Consider the following 12,054-nt stretch of genomic DNA (forward strand, 5'->3'; position numbering starts at 1 on the left):
TATATATTTATCCTACTGTTTTCAGACTTATTAGTGTATCCTACATGGTAATATATGTACAAAACTATATTTTTTGCATGGCTTCGGTCATATGTTTTTTTTATATCTACTTGAAGGCTACAACCAACAGACTACATATGCCACAGGCATCTACTACATGTAATTTTTCACATTAATGAAAAGTTACGATTTTTCCTCGTGGGAACAAAAAAAAATAAAAATAAAAATAAAAAATAATCTATATCTATATATTCTCGATTTTTTTATAATTAATTAAAATTTAAAAGTTTTAAAATCTCAGAAAATGATAGTGGAGTGAGAGAGAGCATGACAACTTCAATTACAATAATGGTAAATGTGTAAACAATGATTTAAAAAAATATTGCAATTTTAAGTTTTAAGTAAAAATTGGTGCTATTGTTGGGGTGGTAGGAGCGAGGGGTGCTATTTTTTTGTCTTGGTTGGAAAATCTAATCTACTTTGGCATGGAGTTTGGGGCAGACCTCAAACAATCAAGTTTATGCATAGGGACTATTTCAAGGTCTTTCTTTAGCTCAGTCTAATCAAATTTTCAAGATCCATATTGTTGGGGACTCCAAAATTATCATAGGTTGCCTTCAAAAAAAAACTAATCATAAGGATCTGCTCCTTAACTCAATCTTCCTTCGAATCATAATCCTTCTTGATCAATTCTCAAAATATCAATGTCATCATATTCTAAGACAAAACAACACAAAGGCAAATGAAATGGAAAAGTGGGAAATTGGTTTGGTTGTGGGATCATTGCTAATCAACAAGCACATCTCCCACTTCCCTATTCCACGAATTGAATTATGTCAGGAAAATGAAAAATTGGTAGTCATGTTCCAAGTAATGATTGTCCAAGAAACAAAATTACCACTGAAACTCCATACAATTGTTGAGTGTACTTAACTTCCCTCAGAATGACATTTATGCGAAGGGATGTAAAGTTTAATAAGGAGAAAACAATGAGATACTCTTCAAAGAGGGAGCTTCAGATCTCACCAGAACATGAGCTTTTAGATCCAAAGGAGGAGCCTCAGGATGTTGTGGAGAAACCACAAATGGAGAATCAATGAGGAGGTAGAGTGGATACCTCCACTCAAATAGAAACATCTTGAAAAGGGAGAAAAAGAACCAGAGAAGATGATATATTGGCGCATGATGTGAGGGAAAATGTGGGAGCTCCTTTAAATTTGTGCAAGCAAAGGAGATCACCTGAGAGGTAAACTGGCTACATGGCTCTAATGACTGAGCTTGTAGAGACTTAGCCATCCTCTTTTGAGAAACCAGTTTGGGTTGATGCAATGGTGGAAGAATACAAATCCATCATGAAGAACAGTGTTTGGGAAGTTGTCCCAAGACTGGTAGAAGATGGATCCTCAAGGTTAAGCATGCAACAGACAGAAGCATAGAGAATCATAAGGACAAATTTGTGGCCAAAGGATTCTCTCAAATTGAGGGAATTGACTATTAGGGAACCTTTGCACCCGTATCAAGGTATACATCCATTAGAACAATTCTTGCACTAGTCATGCAGATGGGGTGGAAGATCCACCAGATGGATGTAAAAACAAAATTTCTCAATGGTGTTATTGAGGAGGAAGTTTACATTAAGAAACCAGAAGGTTTTGAGACATCTGATCGGGAGTCTCAAGTGTGCAAACTCAGGCGAGAATTGTACGGTCTCAAACAGGCACCCTAATCTTGGTACACCAGGTTCTACAATTATCTCACTGGATTGGGCTTCACCAAAAGTGAAGCGAATGCAAATCTCTATCATGTTTTAGTAGAAGATAAATTGCTTATCATTGTTTTATATGTTGATGATTTAGTATTAACAAGTGATGAGCAGTTGATCAGCTCTTGTAAGGAGGACCTTGCAAGGGAATTTGAGATGAAAGACATGGGTCTCATGCACTACTTCCTCGGTTTGGAAGTATGGCAATGCGATGGGGAATTGTTTATGTCTCAAAGTAAGTATGCCACATAGATACTGCAGATTTTTCACATGGAGAGTTGTAAACCCATAGAGACACCTATAGCGACCAACTAGAGGATGGAGGAAGGCACTTCAGGTGAAGAGGTTGATGCTATTGTTTATCGACAACTAGTGGGTTCACTGATGTATCTTGTGAACACACAACCAAATATGTGCTATGCAATCAACTAGCTAAGCCAAGCTATGGTTAGGCTAACAAAATTGTATTGGAAGGTATTGAAGCATGTTTTACAGTACCTTAGAGGCACTACCCATTATGGATTATGGTACAGATCGACAAAGGGAGTGACACTATGTAGCTTCACCGATGCAGATTGAGCAGGGAGTCCATCCAATCAGAAGAGTACATCAGGTGGAATTTTCAGTGTTGGGTCTGCAGCAATTTCTTGGTACAGCAAGAAGCACCTATGGTGCTCAACTCGACAAATGCATAATACATGGTTGCAAGTCAAGTAGCATGTGAGGAGACTTAGATTAGAAAGATACTTGTGGGATTTTTTGGTTAGATGATGGATCCAACAATGATCTATTGTGATAATCATAGCTGTGTTAATCTCTCTGAGAATCTGGTATTTCACGATCGATCCAAGCATATAGATATCTAGTATCGTCATTTATGGGACTGTGTGCAGCGGCAGATAATGTTGCTACAGTACATTCCGATAGAGGAACAAGATGTTGACATATTGACAAAGGATTTTTCAAGAGGGAAGTTTGAATTCCATGGGTGCAGGATATAGGGGGTTGAAAACCCCTTTCTTGCGAAGAGGGAGTATTGAAAAAATGTAGTAAGAAAGCTCAATTTGACTTTTACTTGGTCAAATTGAGTAAATTCGAAATTTCCACATCAGCAGACAACTTGGAGGTAGTTAACTTGAGTGACATGGCTTATGTCATTCAATTTACTCAATATTTGAGTTAGAGGGCTTGGAGTTCAGTTAAGCATGTGTGATTGCTAATTTGTAGCAATCAAGGTCAATTATTCACAGTTGTATTTAGTTATACTAGTTCTCACTATTGATAGAACTAGTGGAAGGTCAGTTGTGCAGTGGGACACCAATCTAAATCAGTGATCATAGAGTTAACTGATCAATCAACCTAAAATAGCTAGTGCATGCAGTGAATTCGAGTTCCCTAGCTGTGGTAGAGATTCCAAGGTAGTGTAACATCAGTTGTAGACTATTCTTGAGTGTACAGGTGTTGCATGCAACCAAATGATCAACCTTGGGAATTGCACAATCATTTGGAGGAAAAGTCCTAAATAATAGTGACCTCATTCCTCAGGATTTGCACAAAGAAATAGGGTTTCAAGCTTAGATATAATTTGACTAAGTCTAGGTCAGAGCTTCTCAGTGAGAAACGAGATAGGTTATTCACTTGTAGGTTGTGCTTAGAGCAAGTAAGAAATTGTAATACATTCTCTATTCATCTAATTACTACAAGTAGGCTTAAGGGGTATTTAGCAGTTTCTTTCCCCTAGAAAAATATTGTGCATTTGTGGTTCTTCTTATTTCATGTTTGCAATTGTTGTTCTAAATTGTGAATTAAATTCCGCATATCAATAGAATAGAATTGTGTCTCTTGATTTTATATTAAATTTCTTGAGCAGTTGCAATTCTATCACTATAAATCTACATCCACTACTCCATCTTAGACCTATATTTGTTATCAAATAGATGGGTGAGTGGGGCCCTAGGTATTTGGTTCAATTTGAGGTAGATAATTCTTTAAGAATTGTTAATGAACCATCAATTTGTTTTTCATTGTTTTTTTATTCTTATTGGCTGGTGTTATGATCCTCATAAACTTGTATTTCTGTGGAATCCATTACAAGTTGGAGCAAATGTTTATGTTATATTTGCATGGATGGTTTATTTATGGTAGTGTTCTTAGTATTTGATGGTTCTTAAGTGCCTAAATTTCACATGCCAAGTTAGGCATTTAATTGAATATTTTTTAATAACAATAATAATTTAATTTTAAAATTAATTATCTAAATTAAAGACGATTAGATTCTATAAATTAATGGATCAATTCAGATTACTTCTTATAATACAAAAATATGCAAACTTAAGATTACTTTTAATAACATAAAATATGTCCCCCGATCGAGGTGCGAGCGAGTTTGATTAGATGTACAAGGCCATGAAGGCGAGTCAGGTTCTCGCCACCTTCCGCATGCAGCCAACACTTGGAAAGGTGGCAGCGAGCATGCATGCGTTAATGTGTGTGATGGGGGAAGAGTTAAGGCAAGGGGGAGCAGGTAGAAAGTCATTTCAACCATGGAGAAGCCAAGTACGAGAGAGGAAGGCTCTACAGAGGTGGAGCGAGGTCTAGGTGCTAGCTACTCTGGGGGTTCTGAGCTGCCGAGGGACAACGTCTGTGACAACGGGGAGCGCTCTATGGTATGTTACCCTTATGCTTCATGTAAATCATATTATTATGGAGGTGAATTGTATGGCCCCTATCCAACTTCCGATTATGGGTTGGGGGGGTAAAGAGGTGGTGGAAATCTAGAGGTTTGGTCTGGTATGGCACCTGGGTGGTCCCATTGCAATTGTTATGTTTGTTTCTGTGTCCGTGAAGTTCGACATTTGCCTGTTGAAAATGAGAGTCTATCGAGTATGAGGAGGAAGGGAGGGTGTTTGAAAGGGGGGGGCCTATGGGTTTGGTTGGGTGGATTGAGGGAGATGATCGAAGATCAGAACCGAACCTATGGCATCAACTTATCTAGGATGGGCTTCTGGGTGAGAGGGAAATTAACCTCAGAGACTGAGGGAGGATGTGTGTCCTTAGGGGGGGAATTCATCTAACCAAACCCATCCTTGTGCCATAGTCGCGGGTAAAGAGGCAATGTGCAACGTGCTTTGAGGAAGTGGGGTTTGATCCTGAAAGATCTTTGTAACCCTCCCCAAACATATCAATGTCGCATGGCCATTTTATTTGGATTTTGCGGAGACATAAAATTCTCTAAGGGATGATATGAGGAAAGCAAGAATAGACCCCTACCGCCTCGCCCAACCTTGCCTGAGGCAAGGATTAGCGGGTCACCATGTAATCATAAGCACATCGGAGAGGCTCTCTATCAATGACATACAATGGAAGGAGGCACTTACTTGGTTGGAATTTTATGGCTGTGCAGCAGGTGTGTTGGCGGGACGAGACCTCTGTTTACATCAAGTTCCCGCCCCACTACCCAATATTACTATAGAGTGGAAAGGCTAGGGAAGATAGGAGTATTCAGAGTACCGAGAAGGCATGGCGCGAGCGAAGGGGCCTCGAAACAGTGCAACTGGGAATAGAGGTTGTGGGAGACAGAGGAAGAGCACTCAGGCTCAGGGTGGCAAGCCCAGCTCGTCCTCCAGGGCAACAGGGAGGAGTCGTGGGCGCAGGACAGTTGTGAGCATCATTGAGGAGGCCGCTCAGGCATACCATGACAACAGCCTGAACTCGATAAAAAATCTAATTGTAAAGTGGGAGGAGAAAATCCACCAGGTGGGGGAAGAATTTGAGATGGATCAGGATGAGTTGCATGAGGTAGCTCCGTCCCCCGGTTATACGAGGGGGAGAGTTACTCAATACCAACAAATGATTCATCTGTTTTGGATGATGAAAAGTATATTGACAAAGGCTATAGATCGACCTCCTTTTGACCAGAAAGCACAGGCCCATTCAGAGCAGCGTGAAGGTATCCTGGACAACTCACAGAAGTTAGAGCTCATGAGGATTCTAGAAAGGATTCAGTTTCAGCTATAGCAACAGAGTGGGTGACTGAGCCGGATTGAACAACACATCCTGTGCATCCCTCACTCGAAGCTTCCTGGCTCCAATGTGATGGATCTTGCTCCAGTTGACTCGAGCGATGATGATTAGTGACAACAAACTCCAATTATTTTTTGAATGCTTTTACATAGATATAGACATATTTACAATTATGTTTACAGTTATCTAGTACATAGGAAGAACAAAGACACTCAGGTGTACATGGCATGGCTGGACATTCTCAAAATTTTGTGTTTATGGATGACTTATTTTGCAGATAGGTGGCCAATAGACCTGGTTTCCCACTAGGCAGGTTGAGGCCACCTAACTCATGGTTATATGGATGTAATCTGCCTTATTAACGAAAATTAATAGAAAGGACTCACCAAGCTTACAAAAAAAAAACTCAAAATATGCAAACTTATTTTATATGTAAAATGATATAGCATGAAAAGATAGATACATGCCAAATTTATATATAGTATGAAAAATATAAATGATAATATTTTTTGGAAAAAATATACAATTTTTTTATTTTTATTTTTTATTTTTTTATTTTTAATTTAATATTAGAAAATTTTTAATATTATAATTATTTACTTTAAAAATTAGTGATAATTTTTTATCATAATTATAAAATTAATAATAAAAATGACGACAATTCTAAGCATCTTAGAAAAATAACGATAAACTAGCAATTGTCCCAAAAAGTACAAAGAGAGGCCGATAGGATTATTAAATTGGAAGTGTTGAATTTTTTTAGAAGAGTTAATTGGTTTGTGGAAAACCTTGTTTTCTTGGACTGGATCATTGTGCAATTACTTTTCTTTAAATGTTTTGTTTATATCTATATTACAAGGAGCACATTGAATGTCTTATTTCATTTTAGAGTAAGTTAATTACCCAAAATCAAGAAACCTTTATAGATGGCTAAGCATATACGAAGCTTGCTAGTGACCGAGGCAATAACCACCATGACTATCCCCTACCAATATATTTCATTGAAAACCATAATTGTATATTGCATTTAGAAAGTCAAAACATAATATTAGAAAACATGTTGATATATTGCTATTAAAAAATTAATTCCATTAGAAACCATGATATTATTATTATTATATCATGTTGATATTATTATCAATTTTTATGCGCATGGATCTAGTTGAAGTTGAAACTTTATGCCCATCAAATCCCTTATTTTTCTACACAGAGTTGAGTGTCGAGTTGCAAGTGCATTCATGCATTTATTTCACAAGGCCAAAGTCAAATTCGTTGTGTTCCTTTTCGGGAAACATTGTCTTTGGGGGTATGATAGGGCCCTTGTAAATCTTGTGTACTCCAACGAAACACTTCAAGGCTATTGAAGTTGGTGCTCAAATAAATTTCACCCCTAGCTTAATGTCTAGAACTATAGACTTCAAGGAGGCTAAGAGTTGGGAATAAATTATGATATTCAAAGTGGTGGATTGTCTTTATTTTTCATTTCCTCGTTATTATGGTAAAAGGGATCTAGCTGAAGTTATTATGGTAATGATATCTCGAGGCTGTTATTTTATGGTATTTTTATTTTAGTGAGGAAGTGGGGGAGAGTGGTTGAACATTGAGAGAGTCGTACAATCTTTAGTCGGCTAATGGATATGCAAATCTAAGGATGTGTAAAGGAATGGCGGTAGAGATTCAAGGAATGGATTGTTCGATGAGATTCAAAGAGTTTTAGAGTCTTTAATTTTTGGTAATTTTGAAAAAAGAAAATCTATAAGAGAATTTAGTAATCAAGAAATAACAAGATTCACTTATTTTTAATATTTGACAATTTTGAGAGGGAAAAGTCCAAAAAAACTTAATAATCAAAGAAATAACAAAACGAAAATCACTTTTTAAAATTAGACCAGAGAGATTAATGATGGAGACAATTCTAGACCCATTTCAAGAGTTTTAAGTTCTATTATTATGATTAATCTAACAAAATATAAAATAATAATGTTTCATGTTTCTGAGCAAATGACTCCCCGTAACATGAAGGACTAGGGTTTCCCTTGGAAGCATCAAAATTTAGTCTGATAAATTTAATAGGAAAAGGATACGGGCAAAAGTTTGATAAAATTAATAAGAGAAGAATACTGATGCAAGAGAGAAGAGGGAGTCCATATAGAAAGAGAATTTAACAAGAAAAATGAGAAGATTGAAAGCTATCGCCCTTAGTCTTGAACATGTCTTTTCATATTTTAATTAACTTTATTTTAAAAGCTATAATTTTCAATGGGGATTTTTATGGATTTCGTTTTTATGTCTCTGACTTTGTTTTGATTGGGGTTAAAAGATTATTGTTAGAGACGTTTATTATTTTGTAAAGAATTTGGAAATTTGGTTAAAAATATTGGTACTTTTTACAGACATCTACACGTTTCTAAATGGGGAGCTTTTTTTAAGGGGAACTGGGTTCGAAGGTATAAAATAATGGGAATAATATGTTAGAGATATATTTTATGTTGTTGATAAGCAATTTTTTCCAAAGAAATTTGATTTATAAAGGAAGTAATTTGATAAGGGATTGCTTATTGAGGATAGTCATTTTTCATTCAAATTTGGTTTTGGTTTTTGTTTTTTGTTTTTTGTTTTTGTGATTATGGAATTGTTTGAATATTTTTTTTTATGGTGGAAGTGGAATCAACACTATCAAAAATTTCTGAGCACCCAAAATTCTGAAACTTGACAGTTATAAACAGGATTTCCCAAAATTGTGAAACTTGACAGTTATAACCAAGATTTCCCAAAATTTCCACCTGATTTTATCAAAATTATACCTGAAATTCCATTGTTTCCAACAAAAATGTAACCTCCTTTAATTAAAAATATCTGAATTTGAATACGGAAATTTAAAAAACCAGAAGGGTTTGCTGATCCATTCGATAACTGAGTCTATATTAAAGAATATCTCTACTAATGGAATTAAAAACCAAACATAAATAGTTTAAAAAACTATACACTTAATGCATATTTCAACTGTGAAAGAGTTATGTAGAGGGAATGCAAATAGTTATTCTTTAGATACAAATAGATGCAATGCAAAACTCGTTACGTCTAAATCATCTTGATGTTTAGATACAAACAAATGAAATGCAAAACTCTTTACGTCTAAATCATCTTCCTGTGCAAAAATCTCAGGTTCCTTCTCTACCAGAGAATAACGTCTACTTGCACATAGCAACCAGTACTTGACGTGGAGGCTTTGAAGGTCTTCTCGCATGCTGAACAACCAGGTTATCCAGCAACAATACATCCCCTTCCTCTCACCTTAAATTTACGCACTCTTCATCAACAATGGCCTTGAATGCCTCTGCTGCTTCACCAGAAATATGACACCCATCTCCAAAAGACAGTGACAGGTTTCTTTTGCCATAGCCGGTTATGGTGTTAAACCAGACTCGCCTCCCTCCATATCCCTCGAATGCTCTGATCGCCTCCCGAGGGCCGAACACGAACTCAGCTGATCCGTCCTCTAGGCACTTAAAGTTCATACAACCCATCACCTCTACTGCTCTGCTTATCATTCATTCAAATGCAGAGGCATTAAACTTTGAAAGCAATAATAACTGAACAACAAAATGAAAAATGAGATGATGAGCTTAAATGCAGTGAAATAATAAAGTTATGACAAAGCCATGTGAACCCGAGGTCTCATCTGAAGATCATGTCAAGTTGATACCCAGGATTAATACCCATCCTCAAACTGTGAAGTTCGCACCTCCAAAATTGCCAGATAAAATTATATGCACCTCCAAAATTGCCGCGTTGGTACCGAAGTTTGTTTATATAATGGGATGCTTATTATCAGAATTGCGTGAAAGTTTAGGGGAGGCTAGATAAGATTGGGGAAATTTAATTCCCAACAAATTTTCATTTTCAGCCCTTCCCAAAAGGTTTAAATTTATAATGTAAACTGAGACCAAACCCACTAAAAACAACTAATATACACACCATGTGAAACCAACTGGTATACACACCATGTGAATTGAGATTCTGAAAGCTATACCAGATGGTACTTTAAATGGACTTACGCTAATTAATGCTAGCACCATGTGAAACCAACTGGTATACACACCATGTGAATTGAGATTCTGAAAGCTATACCAGGTGGTACTTTAAATGGACTTACGCTAATTAATGCCTTCTAGCAGCTACATTGCACTTACCTCTTTTTCGCCTCAATTGGGTCGTTCGTTTCCAGAAAAGTCTGCCAGTTTCCGGTAGAGAAGGAAGCAAATGTGTTTAGGGTGGGAGCCATTACTTTAGACATGACCAACCCTGTATCCTTCACTCTTCTTACAAATTCAGGCATTCTGACTTCCATTCGCTGCGCAATGCCTTGGCTGAGAGCTATGGCAGTCTCTCCACCCGTGGGAGGTGCAGTCTCGCAGAAGAAAAACAGCTTAGACGGCCACTCATCCATCTGCATCGAACCATTGTAACAGAAAATTGAGTAGTAAACAAAGATGGAAAATTGGCACAACACAAGTTTCAACTTCAGCTAGATCCATGCTCTTAAAAACTGAAACACCCAACCCCAAAATTCATGGCCATGTTTAGCTATAGGTTCATTTCCATCTTGATATATTAACCCATAAATGAATCATAGACATCAATCCATTCTAGCTTGGGTTTTGGTAACTATCCCCAGATTTAGAAAACCCCAAAACTTTGGGCATTCTAATTGGTGAGATGGCAGTATTTGTTGGGAGAATTCAAATTAACACAGCAAAAGAGAGAATTCGTTCCTGGTTTTGGAATATTCTGGAGATATGGAGGATAAGAGGGTAACCAAATTCAGTAACAGCAAAATGTGGGTCTCAAAAGTGGAGTAACAGCAAAGCGGAAAATTTGTTGCAGAAGTTTTTAAATTAAATTGTGGCAAACAGAAATTGAATTGAAAAACAAAAAAAGGTCATTTTATTGTATAGGTCTCACATTGAATAATAGAAAAGGGGCAATTTATTGTATAGGTCTAAAATTGAATAACACCAAAGGGGGAAATCTGTTGTAAAAGTTGTTGAAGTTCACTTGGTACCAAATAATAGATTAGGGAAACAAGGCATTGAAGATTTGTATTTCAAATAACATATCTTTGTACATCTATCAAATAACATATCTTTTATATATTTCCTAGATATTATAAGAGGCTGAATGATATTTTGACTTGTTCTTTCATAACGTTGCTCCTCCCAACCAAACGCTTTAACAAATGAGCTGAAATTTGCGGCGGATCTGAGAGGGAATCCTTTGAAAAGCAGAGCGCTGTGATCCGTGAGTTGACGTTGTATCCAATCTCTGTTATTGCGTATGTTGTGGGTTACATCTGCAATCCCTCCTTTGCGATCGTGGGAGGTAGCGCATTGCTGAGCAGGGAGAAGAACCTCGGGGAATAATCTGTTTTCTTCCAACGCTCCTGCAATCATCATCTTCTGCTCTAGTATTCGACCTTCTAAGAAAGTGTGCATGGTTGCAAATGATTCAGATGCAATCTCCATGTTCTAAATTACAAAACGAAATACAAAACTCGAGGGAACCTTGTGTTTTTGCAGAACAACGAGACGACTGAAAGGTCAGGGCTGGTAGGCAACACAATCTCTTTGCCGAGATGACATTACTATAATTTAAATGTGCAGATTAGCTGGGTTTCGCTTCCTCTCAAACAACCTGAAAATCGAGATTTTGCTTAAAATGAGACATTCAAATCAAAAAATTGAGAAATGCTCTACCAGTTTAGTTCAAATACGATAATGAATGAACCATGCAGCTATAGAGCTTAGAAACACAACTTCAAGATGCACCAGATCACGGCTTTGGGGGTTTGGGGATTAAGTCTGCAGAGATACAACTAAAGAGTTCGCCGCAGGTAGTTTTAATGGGTGTATGGGGTATATAATTTAATACTAATCAGTGCTTGCCAAAAGCCAGGGAAGAAGAATAGCAACAACAACTGGCATACCAAAGAAACAAAGGGCAAGAGTGACATAAAAGAATGGAAAAAGCAGTAAAAATATCTGACATAAAAAATGGGAAAAAGCAGTAAAAATATCTTGCCATGCCAAGAAGGCAACTCAAATGATATTTGGAAAAAGCAGTCACACTTCAAATCAACGGTTGAAAGTGTCTCACCTGATCTAACGGAGCAAGGTAAAAGTGTTGACGATTGTTGATGCATAGGAAGGCCTATCGGCCTAAATATTCAAATATATAACAAGGGCTACATAGTAGCTAGTACCTCGCTT

At 37.1% G+C, this 12,054-nt stretch overlaps 1 protein-coding gene across 1 annotated transcript; it reads right to left on the minus strand.

The window, feature by feature from the left end:
• Positions 1–9,075: 9,075 nt before the first annotated feature.
• Positions 9,076–11,310, minus strand: LOC149168699 (clavaminate synthase-like protein At3g21360). The gene is made up of 3 exons (XM_089424953.1): positions 11,137–11,310; positions 9,979–10,235; positions 9,076–9,325 (listed from the first exon to the last, which is right to left on the minus strand). Exons 1-3 carry the CDS (start codon positions 11,308–11,310, stop codon positions 9,076–9,078), a joined length of 681 nt encoding a protein of 226 aa, XP_089281079.1.
• Between the last annotated feature and the right edge of the window lie 744 nt (positions 11,311–12,054).

Source organism: Pinus tabuliformis, chromosome 4_2 (genome assembly GCF_031772625.1).
Source record: "Pinus tabuliformis cultivar Carrire ecotype Pingquan chromosome 4_2, CPIR1, whole genome shotgun sequence".
NCBI lineage: Eukaryota > Viridiplantae > Streptophyta > Pinopsida > Pinales > Pinaceae > Pinus > Pinus tabuliformis.

Coding starts and splice junctions, on each gene's coding strand:
- LOC149168699 (XM_089424953.1), bottom strand. CDS start 11,310: ATGGAGATTGCATCTGAATCATTTGCAACCATGCACACTTTCTTAGAA. Junction 10,236..11,136: donor GCAAAGGAGGGATTGCAGAT/GTAACCCACAAC, acceptor GGTTCGATGCAG/ATGGATGAGTGGCCGTCTAA. Junction 9,326..9,978: donor CCAATTGAGGCGAAAAAGAG/GTAAGTGCAATG, acceptor AATGATAAGCAG/AGCAGTAGAGGTGATGGGTT.